Source organism: Hypomesus transpacificus, unplaced genomic scaffold (genome assembly GCF_021917145.1).
Source record: "Hypomesus transpacificus isolate Combined female unplaced genomic scaffold, fHypTra1 scaffold_308, whole genome shotgun sequence".
Classification (NCBI taxonomy): domain Eukaryota; kingdom Metazoa; phylum Chordata; class Actinopteri; order Osmeriformes; family Osmeridae; genus Hypomesus; species Hypomesus transpacificus.
The window spans coordinates 1-17373 of NW_025813835.1; the positions used below are offsets into that span (position 1 = coordinate 1).

The 17373-nt window shown below is 50.8% G+C and overlaps 1 protein-coding gene across 1 annotated transcript; it reads right to left on the reverse strand.

The window, feature by feature from the left end:
- Positions 1–268: 268 nt before the first annotated feature.
- On the reverse strand, positions 269–14038 carry LOC124463805 (unconventional myosin-VIIa-like; the record flags this gene model as incomplete). The annotated part of the gene is given in 19 exon segments (XM_047015567.1): positions 269–427; positions 580–717; positions 2464–2570; positions 2658–2793; positions 2921–2971; positions 2974–3051; positions 3053–3134; positions 3235–3377; positions 3558–3677; positions 4150–4226; positions 4356–4485; positions 4487–4513; positions 4909–5022; positions 5183–5325; positions 5402–5523; positions 5709–5893; positions 8999–9151; positions 9260–9373; positions 14001–14038. Coding segments are annotated over 19 exon segments (2097 nt in total), but the record flags the coding sequence as incomplete, so codon positions are not given.
- Between the last annotated feature and the right edge of the window lie 3335 nt (positions 14039–17373).

A 17373-nucleotide genomic window follows, 5' to 3' on the forward strand; every position in this document is an offset into this window, starting at 1 on the left:
TGCTGAGTCTAGGGAAACTCACACACACACACACAGATCGACAGGCACACAGACACACACACACACAGACAGATATACACACACACGTTACATTTAGCAGACGCTCTTATCCAGAGCGATTTACAGTAAGTACAGGGACATTCCCCCGAGGCAGGTTGGGTGAAGTGCCTTGCCCAAGGACACAACGTCATTTGGCACAGTCAGGAATCGAACCAACAACCTTCTGATTAATAGCCCGACTCCCTAACCGCTCAACCATCTGACATACCTGCTTGTAAGCTGGTTTGACTCCAGGCATGAGGACCCGGTAACGGTCTACAAACTCCACGAAGGTGTAGCGGATGGGGTAGCCGGCGCGGCGGATGCGAATGGTCTCCATCATCCCAGAATACCGTAGCTGGCGCACGCACAGCTCCCGGTCAAACAGCTGAACGGGACGCGCCGGGGGAATGCCGGGGAAAACCACACGCAGGAAAGAAGTTTCTTGAACATTCCAACGGCATCTTTGAGTTACAGCGGGTCCTCGGATAGACACACACTCACACACACTCTCTTTCACACACACAAACACTCACTCACCATGGGTTTCTTGAACTCATTGGGCTTGATGCAGCGTACGAAGAAGGGCTGGCACACACTGAGGGTTCTCATGAGCAGCTCCAGAGAGCGCTTGAACTGGCTGCTGAGTGTGGGGGAACGCTTCCTGGTCTCCGCCCCCTGCACACACACACACGCATACACACACACAGACACACACGCAGAAGTCAGGGTTAGTAACAATGAGTGTTTCATTCCTTCCTGACCAGCCTCCTTCACTCTTCCTTTCTCTCTCCCTCTCTCTCTCTCTCTAGTTCTCTCTCTCTGTCTCTCTCCCTATCTCTCTGTCTCTCTCCCTATCTCTGTGTGTCTCTCTCTCTCTCTATGTCTCTCTCTCTCTCTGTGTCTCTCTCTCTCTGTGTCTCTCTCTCTCTCTGTGTCTCTCTCTCTCTCTCTCTGTCTCTCTGTCTCTCTGTCTCTCTGTCTCTCTGTCTCTCTCTCTCTCTCTCTCTCTCTCTCTCTCTCTCTCTCTCTCTCTCTGTCTCTCTCTCTCTCTCTCTCTCTCTCTCTCTCTCTCTCTCTCTCTCTCTCTCTCTCTCTCTCTCTCCTCTCTCTCTCTCTCTCTCTCTCTCCTCTCTCTCTCCTCTCTCTCTCTCTCTCTCTCTCTCTCTCTCTCCATATTTCCGCTTTTTTTATGTACATGTTTTTTCTTTTTAATCCTTTGACAGTTGTTATGAAAATAGTCTAAAGAAAACTTTTCTTTTCATAGAACCTAACCTGTAACATTGTCAAGGTCAGACACGTTTCAAGGTCTGCCAAAACCATGTTGTTTACAACCCCTTCTAAAGTGAAGGTCTATTGTTGGAATGAAGGTGTCTGCCAGATAGCAATGTCAACACTGCTCGCTACTGCACTGCTTTAACTACAGACAAAACACTGAATGAGATGTTGGAAAGAAAATACTGTTTTCAACTAGGGTTTTATATTAACATGGAAATGTTTCAATGTATCACGTAAAAAAAATCTGCACTACGGGAGGAAAGCTATTAATCTAGCCAAGAGGTAGATCTACTCGATCAAATATGGCAGCCGTTTGTGTACTTGACTAGGTATTTGACTGGATGTCTATTTGTTAGTGTGAAGCTAACAACGGGGAGACTAGGAGGTTAGTTCTCACTTCTGTGCACTCCCAGTTACAATCCCACATCAACCTCTTCGGTCTCACAGTATAATCCACTGATATGATTGGACAGCAGTCCGTGTTACAGAGACACCAGCACAGGAATGAGAACGGGAGTAAACAGGAAGTGATGTCATGACCACCGAGTTGGTAGTTAAGACAAAATAAAATCTTGCCGACGCTTTGTAGTGACAAAATGTAAAAAGTGACTACTGATGGCAAGCATGACATGAGGATGGAGAGATGATGGAGAGAGGATGGAGGGATGATGGAGAGAGGACAGAGGGAGGATGGAGGGATGACGGAGAGAGGACAGAGGGAGGATGGAGGGATGATGGAGAGAGGACAGAGGGAGGATGGAGGGATGATCTTGTCTTTGGTTACCTTGGGAGGAGGAGTGGCAGGAGGGCCCACTGTACCACCAGGCAAGTAGCCACACAGAAACTGAGGCAAACACACACACACACACACACACACACAAGCATGCAAACACGTTGAGATAAATGTGCACGCACACACACACGCACACACACACACGCACAGGAAAGATAGGAGAAACACTGTAAAGTTAGAAACTAGCCCCATATTCCTGCCTGGGTGGGAGCAGACATAGGGGGTATGCAGGCGACATAGGGGGTATGCAGGCAGACATAGGGGGTATGCAGGCTGGCTGGGCCTCTCCCCTCATCCACAAACACGGACAAGACGCATCATACAAACCACGCACAACAGGAAGATGGGATTACCATGGCAACGTCGGCCTGGAATATCTGCTTGATGAATTTGTTCTTGGAGGAGTGGACCAACTGGATGATGTCACCATGCAAACTGTCTCTGTTCTTCTCCAGGAAACCTGCACACACATACACACAGAGATAACTATTATTCTATTGTCAAAATGTCCTACTGAGAAAAAGACAAACATTGTGTCTGGACCAACCTCGTGTCTCATAGTAGACGACTCCAGCAAAGTGCTGGATACCAAATTGAGTCTCGTACGTGTTCTTTGGGGGGATGTAGTTTGTGTTGAGCTTATGCTGTGAGTTCAGCTTATTCAACATAGTGGTGTCTGTACCCTGAGAGAGAGAGGGAGAGAGAGAGAGAGAGTTATGGGCAAGTAAAGAGGACGGTGTCAACACAGAAACAGAATCTCCCTCCTCTCGTTTCCTACTTCAGGAAACCCCCATGTCACTTCCTGTCTACCTTGGGGAACTTGCTCTCCTCGTCGATGAGGGAGATGATGTTCATGGGCTTGATGAGGCAATCATGTCTAGGGCGTCCTGGTTGTCGGTGAACTCGATGTGCTGCCAGTTGATGTGCTCCAGGTTATACTCCCTCCTGCTCCAGCTTGAACACGTGACGCACAAAGAACTGCTGCAGGTTCTCGTTGGCGAAGTTGATGCACAGCTGCTCAAAACTGCAGAGGGGCCATGCGCACGCACGCACAAGTTTAACAAGATAGTGGAGTGACATTTGAAGTGGCGCAGTGTGTGTGAGCGTGGGTGCTCGGCATGTACCTATTAACGGTGAAATTCTCGAAGCCAAAGATATCCAGCAGGCCGATGGAACGTCTCAGAGATTTGGGCTCGTGGGACGGAGGCTTGTAGATGGCCGCGTTGATCTTCTCTACGATCCACACAAACAGACGCCCATAGATACCCTATACACACACACACACACAGACAGACAGACAGATGATGTAAGTGTGTGGGAGAGGCAGAGAGGGAGAGTGAAAAGGACAGAAAGTTGCACACAGACAATCAGGTAGTGTGTAAATATTAAGAAAGTACACATTTTAAATGTGTGCGTGTGTGCGTGTGTGCGTGCGTGTGTGTGTTACCTTGACAAAGGCATCCCGTACATCCAGAGCTTGCTCCATGCTCAGAGGGGTGGAGACAGTCTCTCCTCTGGTGATTAGAGTCCTACTGGTCAGACAGTTCATCAGGTCCTTAGCATCCACCTGCACATAATCACACACGCACACCCAGACACACACACAGGGAGAGAGTGTGTGACCACCTAAGAGCCACTAGGGGATGCTCTTAGACTCTTTATCATGAAGGAGTTCCCTCAGAGTCGCAAATATATCTGTTACCTCAATGGCCTCCCCCTCCCCCTCCCCCTCCCCCCTCCCCCCTCCCCCCTCCCCCTCCCCCTCCCCCCCTGCTCCCCCTCCCCCCCTCCTCCCCCTCCCCCCCTCTCTCCCTCTCTCCCTCTCCCTCTCCCTCTTACTCTCCCTCTCACTCTCTTTATCTCTTTCTTTCTCTCTCTATGAAGCCGTCACACGAGCAGCTCACATTACATCCTCTCCCCCTCCAGTCCACAGTATACCCTGTATACACTGGACGTTCTGTCGTGAGGAGAGGGAACGTGTGTGAGAAAGAGAGTGTGTACTATAGGTGTGTGTGAGTTAGAGAGAGTGTGTGTGTTACCTCCAGAAGGGTGGCTGCAGTGATGAGCTGCGGGCCACGCACCACCTCACAGGCATCTAGGTTGTCATAGGTACGAGCTAGGGGTCAAAGGTTACAGGTTAGACTATGTATGTAGTGTGTGTTTGAAGTGCATTTGTGTGGTGTGTGTATAGTGTGTGTGGTATGTGGTGCGTGTGTGTGTGTGTATAATGTGTGTGAGTAGAAACACACCTCATAGCGCAGGTTGCCCATGTGCAGGATGGAGGCCAGCAGTTTGGAGATCTCCCAGTTCTCCGTGTCGGTGAACATCAGCACCTTCATCGCTGAGCGGATGTTGGAATACTCTTTCAGGTCGTCCCCGCCCATCACACACCGTGCAGTTACCCTGGAGGAGGAGAGGAGGGAGGGAAGGCGGAGAGCGAGAGGGAGCGAGGAGCGAGAGAGAGAGAGCGAGAGAGAGAGCGAGGGAGAGCGAGAGAGAGCGAGAGAGAGAGAGAGAGAGAGAGAGAGAGAGAGAGAGGAGAGAGATCGAGAGAGAGAGAGAGAGAGAGACAGAGAGAGAGAGAGACAGAGAGAGAGGAGACGTATGCAGAAAGTTTGCACATAGAGAGGAGAGATGTTGAGGAGGAACATGAGCAGATGTTAGGAGATGAAGAGAGACAGAAGCACTATGAGGAACACAGCTGAACCAACACAAGCTATTAAGACAATGAGTCATGAGTTTATGCAGCCCTGGGGACCAGACCAGGTGCGACAGGTCTGATCCAGAGTCTCTCTCACTATGGTCAGGTAGGTGTAGTCCGTGGCTTTGGCCAGCCCGAGTTTCTTCTTCTGGTCAGGCGTCATGCCCTTCAACATGCAGTAGAAGATGTGGTAGTTCCTCTCATCACGAGCCTGCAGAGATGGAAGACAGGAAGGGAGGATGAAGGTAGACAGTGTGCTGTCACATCGAGGTCTCAGAGTCACCTAAGGGTTCGAGATGGATGTGGGGGTAGGTAGGTGGGGTAGGTAGGTAGGTAGTTGGGTAGGTGGGTGGGCGGGGGGGAGGGGCTACCTGTCTGCAGACCCTGGACTTCTCCAGCAGGTACTGCTCTATCTTGGCTCCCTCGATGGCTCCTCTCTTGTTGAAGTGGATGTCGATGTACTTCCCGAAGCGAGAGGAGTTGTCGTTACGGACGGTTTTAGCGTTCCCAAAGGCTGAGGAGGGCAACACTGTCAGCCTGGGGCAGAGGATACGTGTGTGTGTGTGTGTGTGTGGGGGGGGGTCTCTTACCCTCTAGTATAGGGTTGGCCTCCAGCACCTGTTGTTCTATCCAGGAGTGTTGTCCACTGATGGCTGCTAGGAACTGCAGAATCAGCTTGGTGCTCTCAGTCTTCCCAGCTCCTGACTCTCCACTGAGAACACACACACACATACACACACACACAAACAAACACACGTATCCACAGATTGACATTTCAGTTTTATGCATGGCTACACATAATAGAGACACATACTGCTTACAGACAAGTGAATGACAATGACAGAAAACTCCCTTAAATCCCAACACACACACACACACTCACAAACACACACACACCTGATGATGCAGCACTGGTCTCTGTTGTTCCTCTGCATGTTGAAGTAGCAGTTGTCTGCGATGGCGAAGATGTGTGGTGGCATCTCTCCTATCTTCTTGTTGGTGTACAGTCTGATCTGATCAGCTGTGTAGATGGGAAGCACCTGGTAGGGGTTCACTGCCACCAGGATGGACCCTGTGTAGGTCTGGGGGAGGGAGGGGGGAGGGAGGGGTGGGGTGGGGTGGGGTGGGGAGGGGATGTGGGGGGAGGAGGGAGGGAGGGGAGGGGGGAGGAGGGAGGGAGGGAGGGGAGGGGAGGGGAGGGGTGGGGTGGGGTGGGGAGGGGGGAGTAGGGGAGGGGGGAGGGGAGGGGGAGGAGGGGAGGTGGAGCGGTGAGGTGGGGGGAGGAGGAGGGGGGTGAGGGGGAGAGGAGGGGGGAGGAGGGGGAGGGAGGGGTGGGGAGGGGTGGGGTGGGGAGGGGGGAGGGAGGGAGGGGGGGGGGAGGGGATGTGGGGGGGAGGAGGGGGAGGGGGGGGGAGGTGGGGGAGGTGGAGCGGTGAGGTGGGGAGGAGGAGGGGGGAGGAGGGGGGAGAGGAGGGGGGAGGAGGAGGGGGAGGAGGGGGAGGGAGGGAGGGGGAAGAGGAGGGGGGAGGAGGAGGGGGAGATGAGGGGGAGGTGGGGGGAAGAGGGGGAGGAGTAGGGGGGGAGGAGGGACAACACAATCAATGTCACTATCAGCAAGTGCCATCTCCATCTCATCTCCATCTCATCTCCAAGACCCCACAGTGCTCCAGCCACGTGCACTGATGGAGATTGTGTTTCATGGAAGCTCTGAATGTTTGGGTTACGTGATCATGCTCTGAGTCACGTGATCATGCTCTGAGTCACGTGATCATGCTCTGAGTCACGTGATCATGCTCTGAGTCACGTGATCATGCTCTGAGTCACGTGATCATGCTCTGGGTCACGTGATCATGCTCTGAGTCACGTGATCATGCTCTGAGTCACGTGATCATGCTCTGAGTCACGTGATCATGCTCTGAGTCACGTGATCATGCTCTGGGTCACGTGATCATGCTCTGGTGATGTGTGAGCATCTTTACTGCCGGGCCGATGGCTGCTGCATTCATTTCACACATTCATCCAGTTACAGGCATGGACTCATTCACACACATCCCGATCAGACGAAGAGCATCCATGTTAGTCATGTCGAGACTGCAGAGTGACACAGACAGGAAGGGGTTGGCCAGGTAGGGCAGGAAGGAAGCTGTGTTGGGGACCTCAGTGGGTGAGGAAGGGAGGGGCGCGTGCGGGGCAGAGGTGACATGAGTTCTCGTTCCTCAGATGGCAGAGTGACAATGAGAGTGTATTGGTGACAGGTCACCGTATAGCTGGCAGCCATCTTGGAAACGGGAGTAAAATGGCTCGGAGCACGTGTTCATGCTGAGGCTGTTGGTTCGCATCCCGGGCCACCTGTCCTGTACTCACCCTGCCTCCGCAGTTAGTCTACAGAGAGAGGGGAGGGTGGAAGGAGGGGTGGAGAGAGAGGGTGGGGGAGGGAGAGAAAGAGTGGGTAGAAAGATAGAGAAGAAGAGAGAGTGAAACAAAGGGTAGAGAGAGTGTAGAACAGAGAAGATAAAGAGGAAACAATAAACAGGACTGACTAGAAGAAAGACCCGACTCCTTTAGACCAACAGACAGGGCAGGAGACAGACAGACAGACAGACAGACAGACAGGTCAGGGCAGAGCAGGGCAGGAGACAGACAGACAGACAGACAGACAGACAGACAGACAGACAGACAGACAGACAGACAGGGCAGGGCAGGGCAGGAGACAGACAGACAGACAGACAGACAGACAGACAGACAGACAGACAGACAGACAGACAGACAGACAGGTCAGGGCAGGGCAGGGCAGGGCAGGAGACAGACAGACAGACAGACAGACAGACAGACAGACAGACAGACAGACAGACAGACAGACAGACAGACAGGGCAGGGCAGGGCAGGGCAGGAGACAGACAGACAGACAGACAGACAGACAGACAGACAGACAGACAGACAGACAGACAGACAGACAGACAGGTCAGGTCAGGGCAGGGCAGGGCAGGAGACAGACAGACAGACAGACAGACAGACAGACAGACAGACAGACAGACAGGGCAGGGCAGGGCAGGAGACAGACAGACAGACAGACAGACAGACAGACAGACAGACAGGTCAGGGCAGGGCAGGGCAGGGCAGGGCAGGGCAGGGCAGGGCAGGGCAGGGCAGGGCAGGAGACAGACAGACAGACAGACAGACAGACAGACAGACAGACAGACAGACAGACAGACAGACAGACAGACAGACAGACAGACAGACAGACAGGTCAGGGCAGGGCAGGGCAGGGCAGGAGACAGACAGACAGACAGACAGACAGACAGACAGACAGACAGACAGACAGACAGACAGACAGACAGGTCAGGGCAGGGCAGGGCAGGGCAGGGCAGGGCAGGGCAGGAGACAGACAGACAGACAGACAGACAGACAGACAGACAGACAGTGCATGGCCAGGCTGTGGGAGAATGTTTGTACAGTAACAGGAATACTCAAGCTAGTGTTAGAGCAGAATCCCCCTGCAGAGCAGTACTGTGACACACTGTTGAAGTGCCATACTTACGGATGCTGCATGTGTAGTGTGTGTATACTGAGTGTGGACTGTAGAGCATTTGAGTGTGGTGAACCAGGAGTATAAAGGTTAGGGTTATGGTCAGGATTTGAACTGTCCAAAAGTTGAAATCATATTTTCTAATAAAAGTTTCGAAAGAGAACGTTTTTGAAAGGTTCAGAAAATATTTTCGAACTAAAGCTTTAAAAGGTTGAAAATATATTTTAGAAAAGAGGTTAGAAAAAAAAGTTTTAAAAGGTCCAAAAAATATTTTCCACGAAAGGTTAAAAAAAAAACATTCAGTATTACTTACGTACATCAGTTTGCCTGTGTATCAGATGAGCAGGTTGTTGTATTTTAGCAGTACTGGGGTATGTAGTAGTATAACTGCAGCATGTAGCAGTATAACAGCAGTACTGCAGTATGTAGTTGTATAACTGCAGCATCTAGCAGTATAACAGCAGTACTGCAGTATGTAGTTGTATAACAGCAGTATGTAGCAGTATAACAGCAGTACTAGAGTATGTAGTAGTATAACTGCAGCATGTAGCAGTATAACAGCAGTACTGCAGTATGTAGTTGTATAACAGCAGTACTGCAGTATGTAGTAGTATAACAGCAGTACGTAGTAGTATAACAGCAGGACTGCAGTCGTACTTACATATATGAGTCTCTCCGTGTAGCGGATGAGCAGGTTCCGGAGGATGCCGGCCTCGTTGAGGTCGCCCAGGCGGATCATGTCCTCCACCCCGTGGATTGAGGTGGGGTGCATGGGCTTGATGTTGGTGGCATTCTGGGGGGAGATCCAGTGTTCCTGGAGGAAGATGGAGGGATGAGAGGAGGTGGGTGAATAACTTGATTGAGGCTCTGCAGGGGTTGTGTAAAGGTTGTGTGTGTGTGTGTGTGTGTGTCTCACACTCACATTGCCCTCGTCGTCTAAGACCTGGATCTGACCAGAGTCACATAGTTTGACCACGGCGCCGATCGGGACCACAAACTCCCGACCCGTCTTCAGGTCCAGCCAGACATAGTCCCCCTAGCAACCACAAATGTGGATCGGGCGGGAGGATGGGGGGGGGGTGAGAGAAGGAGATGGGTGGAGGGAGATTTGGAGAGAAAAGGGCAAAGGAACAGATAAATTAACATTTTGATGTCTGCTTAAGAAAAATAGAGTGAAAGAGAGAGAGATATTCTGTGTGTTTGGGAGTGACAGAGTGATGGTAAGAGAGAGAGAAAGGCGCATGCGCACAAACACACACACACACATACACACACACAGAAACACACACACGCTCTATCCTACCGGTAGCAGGGTGTTGTGTTTAAAGACAGTGTTGACATTGCGTATCAGTGCCCATTTGGCCTGGTCCTTCTCGTACAGGTCCACGTAGTCTCGTCGCTTGTACATCTTCTATCCAATAATGAGTCAACACAAACACACACGCGCCTTTCAAGTCGATCGTCCAATAATCCCCAACCTCAACAGTCTTCCCCGGTTCGCCTGAAGCCTTCAGATCGATCGGAGTCTCAAAATGCAAACCAGTCCAAGGTGTGGATCCAGGCTCCAGAGCCAGACTCCCCTCCTCAGACCCGAGTCATGCGGCGGGAGCAGCAGAAGCCCAGCAGGTCACGGCCCAACACGTAGAGAGCACCACACAGACACCCACACCACCTCCAGCATCGACCCACGCACACCTCACCAACCGCACACCCTGATAGCAGCAGTCGCGTGATGTCACTTCCCCTCCAGGTGTGAGCTCTGGTGGAGTGCGGGAACAACAGGAAATGAAGACGCGGTCGAGTCCAGACTTCCGGGTAAACAAAGCCCCAAACAAACACTATTACATCCCCAAATATTCAAATCCCACTGTGGTTTTAAAAATAGAGTTAAATTAAAGGAACACAGACAGAGATGTCTGGAGTCCTTCCCCGGAGAGAGACTCAGGGATCGAGGATGAAACCAGAGCCAAAGACACTCCACCTCTACTCTCTTCTCTTCTTTCATTCCCTCTGCTCCTGAGGAAATTGTATCTTGGCCCACAGTGCTGTGTGTCTGCTGGCTATCCCTCCTGATCCAGACCACTGCTCATCCCTCTCTCTCGCCTATTCCATTCATCTATTCTCTCTGTCTCCTCCTCTCTCCCTCTTCTGTCTCTCTACCTCTCTCTCTTTCTGCATGTCATTCCTCAGCACATGTGTTCACTGGGGCTGGCTACCTAGGGTGAGGGGTGGAGAGGGGGATGCAGGAGGAGGGATGGATGGAGGGGGGGAGGAGGGGAGCACGAGAAGGGTTGGGGGTGGTGAATATTCTGTCTCTCAGAGTAATGTCTGTCTGTTTAATTAAGTAAACACTCCCCACGGGTATAGAGCTGGGGCTTGAACTGTACACCACAATACACAGAGCACAGCTGTCACACACACACACACTCCTGTGACATGAAGAGAGGGCCAACGCCACATACACGGTATCAAGAACCTCATCCTCAATTATTCATATGACTAGCCTATGTTTGGCTCCTCCCCCAATCCTTCCTCCCCTTCCTCTTTCTCTCTCCCTCTATTTCATTCCCCCCCCCCCTTCACATACCTTATTAGATTGGTGTATCTTACAGGCAGCAAGACTGAGCAAAGTGGACAGCTTCAGGCTTGATTTAGATCAACTGCTTCAAGATCATCTGGGAAGGGGGGGGGGGGGGGGGGGGTCAATCCTCCCTCCAAAGTGAGGCCCAGTCTCCTAATGACAGCAGTTTAAATGCAGAGAAAAGAGATTGTGAAATCTTCACCCAATCAATACACCCCAGCTCGGGGTCAGGATGGGAGCTGAGCAGGTATCAGAGCTGGAGGACCTGCTTGTTATTTTCTGCCGATGTGACAAACACCATTGTGTTCCTGCTAGTTTTGGTTTTAGTTTTAGGGTTGGGGTTAACCTCTTCCCTCCAACAGGGATGGGGTGAGGGGTAGTAGCAAGGTCAGAGATTGGACGAGGGCCACATCTAACTATTACCCTGACCCTAACCCTTTCCTTAAACAACACTGTGATGTCACAGGTGTAGTGTGATTTTTACACCTATTGCCTACTGAGTGTGTGTGGGTAGGTGTGTGTGTGCCGGTATGGCCAAGCTAGGTGACAGATCGTAGTGTGACAACGATGATGTCATGTCCGAGTCCCTTGCCAACGCCGTGAGCGGGCGTCCCACGACGGGTAAATAATTCAGACCCAGCCGTGCGATGCTGCTGTCCTTAGATATGCTCAGGAGAAGCAGGGTGTTCACTTACAGGACGCTGACACAGGGAGTCACATCTCAGCAGGACTGAGGATACGCCACACACACACACGCCTCTGTCACACACACGCCTCTGTCACACACACGCCTCTGTCACACACACGCCTCTGTCACACACACACACACCTCTGTCACACACACACACATGCTTAAACAAGCATAGCTAAACACACCCAACATGGAGATACCAAACTGTGACTTCCCTACATTTCCAAGGTACATTCTAAGATAGTTGAATGAGGGTTTGATCTGGATCAAACCTCCCTCGGACTCGCTGGAGTGTCATGTTACAAGTCACTCAACAGCCTGGCCTGTGTCCTGCACCTCTCAGGCCGTGTCAAGTCCCAGACAGAGAGAGTTGCGTGGGGGTCCTCTCTGGAGCCCTCAGCCTGACCCCTGGTGGCCGGGGGGAGGTACTCCACTTCTTCAAACCTCAAAGGAAGCAAGCAGCAGCTGAACATGGCAAAACTCACATTAGTCCTCCAAGTAACCAGGCAACCAGCGAACCACAAAACCAGCCGACCAGAGAACAATAAATAACAAGCCAGACAGTGATGTCACAGTGAACCGAGATTTATGTGGCCAATAGGGTGTTATCTCATTTGCATTTAGATAGGACTGAGAGTCAAAGGTCAGAGAGAGACACAGTGATTGGCTAATTGTGTCGACAGCTGACACCGAACAACCTCCCAGACAGGTCACTGTGTTCAGATTCTAGTCCACACACATGACTGCCTGCGTGTGTGTTCATCCGTGTGTGTAGCCTGCATGTGTTCCGTCGTGTAGGCATTTCCCCCAAGGGTGCTTTTGCTGTCCTCTCCCACCTCCCCTCTCCACCACTCTCCTGCTCTGTCTTCTTGTCCTCTCCTCTCCTGCCCTCCCCCGTCCTGTGCCCTCTCCTCACCCCTCCATTGTCAGAGCGCAGTGAGGGAACTGGGTGAATGCCACCCTATCATCAGAATGGAATCTCAAATGGGAAAACATCCCCCAGAACATGGCAACAGTCACCACAACGAACCAACCCTGTAACGGCCGTCACAAACAGTTGCCTCGACGCCCTTCTCCCGACGGCAAAAACCTCCAGCAGATTACCCCACATGCTCTGAACACTGAAAAAACAACAAACACACTGTAGCATCCCAGTGTCGTCCCACAACTGCATGAGACACACAAACTGGCTGTGTCCTCACACCTAGCGCTGTCTGATGCTTACGATGTCCACGGCTGTGTGTATCCATGGTTACCTGTATGAGGGTGGGGTATCCATGGTTACCTGTATGAGGGTGGGGTATTTGTAGCTGAGACGGCGTACGGTGCTATCCCAGCCCTCCAGGGGCCAGGGTATGTCCTTTATCTCCATGGTAACCTCAACTCAAGGTCCACCACCTGTTTGGGGGGATCATGTCCCTCGGTCCCGAGAACTGAGGCTTCGAAGAAAGCTTGTACACGGAACGTCCTTCGAAACGTTCACAAGAACATCCGGGAGCGTCCGAATTTTCTCCTCCGTTAAGCAAAACTTTTCTTCCCTTCAAACTTTGGAGATCCGAGGATGAGGTTGTAACCGAAGAGATCACTCACACCCAGAAGAGAGACTGGCAGAGACCATTAGAGAGAGGCAGGGGGGGGGGGGGGTGGTCGTCTGATATGCGAGTATGTCTTTTCGTTTGTGTGAGTGTCCCAGTTTGCCGGTTCAATCTCCCCCTCCTGTTTTGCTGGGCGCTGAAAAGGAGCCCTTGTCAGGGGTGATTAGACGATCAGAAAGGCTGACGAGTTGAGCCCTGTTTTCGCCGAACATGAAGGGTACCGCCACACACACACACACACACACACACACATACACGCACACTCTGATAACTCACACGGACACTCAGGCCATGGAGGCTTCCTATAGAGCATAAACCGCTGCGTGTGTGTTCATGAGCGTGTGTGTTCACGAGCGTGTGTGTGTGTGTGACAGAGAGAGAGGAAGAGCTGAATCAAAGCAGAACAATAGTCCAGCTTGTGGCCTGATCAGCTTATCCATAATGAGTTAACGGTGTTTGACTCCCTGGCTCTCTCTCTCTCTCTCTCTCTCTCTCTCTCTCTCTCTCTCTCTCTCTCTCTCTCTCTCTCTCTCTCTCTCTGTATCTCTCTGTGTGTCTCTCTCTCTCCCTGGCTCTGAAGGGGGTTGCTATTTCTGGCCTCCATGTTTACGTGTGTTGTCACTAATGACAGGGACATTTGAGTGACTGACGTAAGCCTGAACACACACACACACACACACACGGAAGCACTCATGAAAGCACACATGCGGTGCTGAACAATTATAGGGCAGGCTCCGTTTTGAAAGAGTCTTCGGGACATTCCTCTGTGTGTGTGTGTGTGTGTGTGTGTGTGTACCTGCTGTAAAATGACCATGACTCTGGATGATGGTTTTATTCCTGGACATCAGAAGCAGCCAAGAGAAGACCCTGCAGAGGGAGAGGAGGGAGAACGTTACACACACACACTTTCTGTAGCATTCATGTTGAACGAAAAACACACACGAAAGCCCCAGACACATGGAGTCCTTATATGTTAGTAAATCTTGTCCAGATGACTGCGTGTGGAGACTGTCTGGGTTCCTATAGGCTGACTCTCGGTGGCCCTTCAGTTTTAGTGGTCCCCTGGGGGCCACACACACACGCACACACACATACGCACACACATGCACACACACAGGCTGGTGTCGTGATTATAGGACAGACCTTCCTGTCTGTCTCATTTCCTCTGGATCATTTAATTCAAGGCTTGGGGGGGGGGGGGGTGGGGGGGCCGACAGCTAATCTGACCCCCTAACATGCACACACACATACACACACACACAGACAGACAGAAGACACACTCTCCACCACGTCCTTTTCCAACCCGTGCCACGTGACTCATGTCCACTCCTCAACCCCCGTCACATGACATTGTATCGCCGCCACGGCAACCAAACACGCCAGCTCTAATTATCCACCTCTGTTGTTTTGGTGCAGTGGAGCATAGGTGCGTGTGTGCGTGTCTGTGTGTCTGGGAGTGTGTATGCATTACTCTGCATTATTTACACTCCCTAAACAAGATTTAGCTTGAGCTTTCGACTTGTGACTTTCTGGTCACAGAATCCTCGTGTCAGACAGAGAACCTGCCTCACGACAGAGAACCTGCCTCACGACAGAGAATCTGCCTCACGACAGAGAATCTGCCTCATGACAGAGAACCTGCCTCAAGACAGAGAACCTGCCTCAGGACAGAGAATCTGCCTCATGACAGAGAACCTGCCTCAAGACAGAGAACCTGCCTCAGGACAGAGAATCTGCCTCATGACTGAGAACCTGCCTCATGACTGAGAACCTGCCTCATGACTGAGAACCTGCTTCATGACAGAGAACCTGCCTCATGACTGAGAACCTGCCTCATGACTGAGAACCTGCCTCATGACAGAGAACCTGCCTCATGACAGAGAACCTGCCTCATGACTGAGAACCTGCCTCATGACAGAGAACTTGCCTCATGACAGAGAACCTGCCTCATGACAGAGAACCTGCCTCATGACTGAGAACCTGCCTCATGACAGAGAACTTGCCTCATGACAGAGAACCTGCCTCATGACTGACATTATTTATATTATAGTCCAACAAAACACACTGCACTGCCCTCCTCTTCTCTCACTACCTTCCTCTTTCACACTGTCTCTATGTCTCTCTCTCACTCTGTCTATCTCTCTCTCACTCTGTCTATCTCTCTCTCACTCTGTCTGTATGTCTCTCTCTCACTCTTTCCAGGGAATCAAAAACAAGGGCGACCCATACACACACACACAAATAGTACACTCCCTATCAATATTTTAGCATCTAATTACCCTAGCAGAGGTCTAGGATACAGGTTGAAACCACACACGTGTGTTTTGTGTGTGTGTGTGTGTGTGTGTGTGTGTGTGTGTGTGTGCGTGTATATGGACGTTTCAAACTGTCAAATGAGTCCATAAAAGGAGTCTATAAGTCTCCTTAGAAAACGACAAAAGTGTCAGTTAGACAGAACTAAAGGGCAGAATGGTAGAGATTGAGTCCAATTCTTGAATTCTCCTGGCTTGCAGCAGTCATTGTTGTAGCTTGTCTGAATACAAGTGAGAGAACAGGGGGCTGTAATTCCATCACCTCAGTGATGACTGAAACTTTCATTGTGCTTGGTCATTGTTTCACAACCCAGAGCGCCCATACCGGAGCAACTCTACCCCCAACAACAACATCCAACTACAAATACCACACACAGAAAACACAAACAGACGACAACAATCAAACTACCAACCAGCACTGTCCTATGTGTCCTCTCTCCACATGAAGCTGCATGTATACGCAATTACACCGTTCATGAAGTGTACTTTCGCTGCAGTTCCTAATTCCCCTTTCACCAATGTCCACCCACATCCTGCACCCTCCCTCCTCCGCCCCCGGGGTGTAGAGGAGACAGACTGATTGTCTGCTGAACAATTATTAGTGAGAGGATGAAGAGATTGTGTAGTCCACAAGAAAAAATCAGAAATACATTTTTGTGTCAAATAAAGTTTGAGATTAATGTAAAGTTAGATAATAGCTAGAAGTTAAGATGTCGGTAGTTGGAGGGTAGCTGAATCTGGTGATTTAGTTTATTCAGGGTTCGATGTTAATTGAATTCCACCCGATATTTTCACACGGCTGGAACATTATCAGCTGAGCTGCTCCCGGAGAAAGTGATTTCTAATTCCTAGGAGTGATAAGTAAAACAAAAGCTGAGTGAGTGACCAGGGAGGGGCTGCAGAGACGCAGGTGGAGACGGGAGGCAGGAGGCAGGAGGAATGTTTACCTGAACTGAACGGCTTTTTAAAGGAACTGGAGGGAGCCCAAACAGGGACACACACACGCAGAAACTGGGCTTAGTTAATCATTATTTACTGTGTGTGAACACCCTCTTTCCACAGAGTCAAAAGTTGTTTTCACTGAATTTCCTGGTCAGATGGCATGTTGCACTTCCACCACTTCTATGTCCTCAATAAAAGTATGTATGATTGTCAACAAAAGTATTATGTTACACAGCGAATGAACATTTTCAATCCATTTTTTTTTAAGTGCCATTAAATATTGACTGTCGATGCAAACAACTGAAGAAACTACCGCAGAATGTGAGTTTCACACCTGTATTATTCTAAATACTTGCTATTTCAACTGCAAGTACTGACTGTCCATTGAAGAAAACTACCATCAAACCTTAAACTACCAGAAAGCATGTCAAAAAGAAACCTGGTCTCTTTAACACACACCCCTAAGCAGCTTAGTGGTGACTCTATAAGCCTCTGTAACTCTCACCTCAAGAGTGGTCTTGAAATCTCTTCTTTCTGTCTCTCCCTCCCTCCTTCCGGACGGGTGTCCAGGTCTTCGTGAGGTCCCCAGGGGACTGGTGGATGAAGGGATGAGGGACAGAGGAGGACAATCTCTCTCACGTCTTCCTCTGCGACTTGCAACAACACCTGCTGTGACAGTATCAAGTCTGGCTCTACTCCCTCTCTCTGAAGTATTAGCTGTGACACGGAAACCAGCTCATTCACTGCCACACTGATCCCCATTACAGAGAAAAAGGGAGGGAGGGGGGGCAGAGAGAGAGAGAGAGAGAGAGAGCATGAGAGCATGAGAGAGAGAGAGACAGACAGAAAGAGGGACTGAGAGAGAGGGGGTGGAAGCCGGTGGGGGGCATTGAGGCGCGACACAGTAAGGTCAAA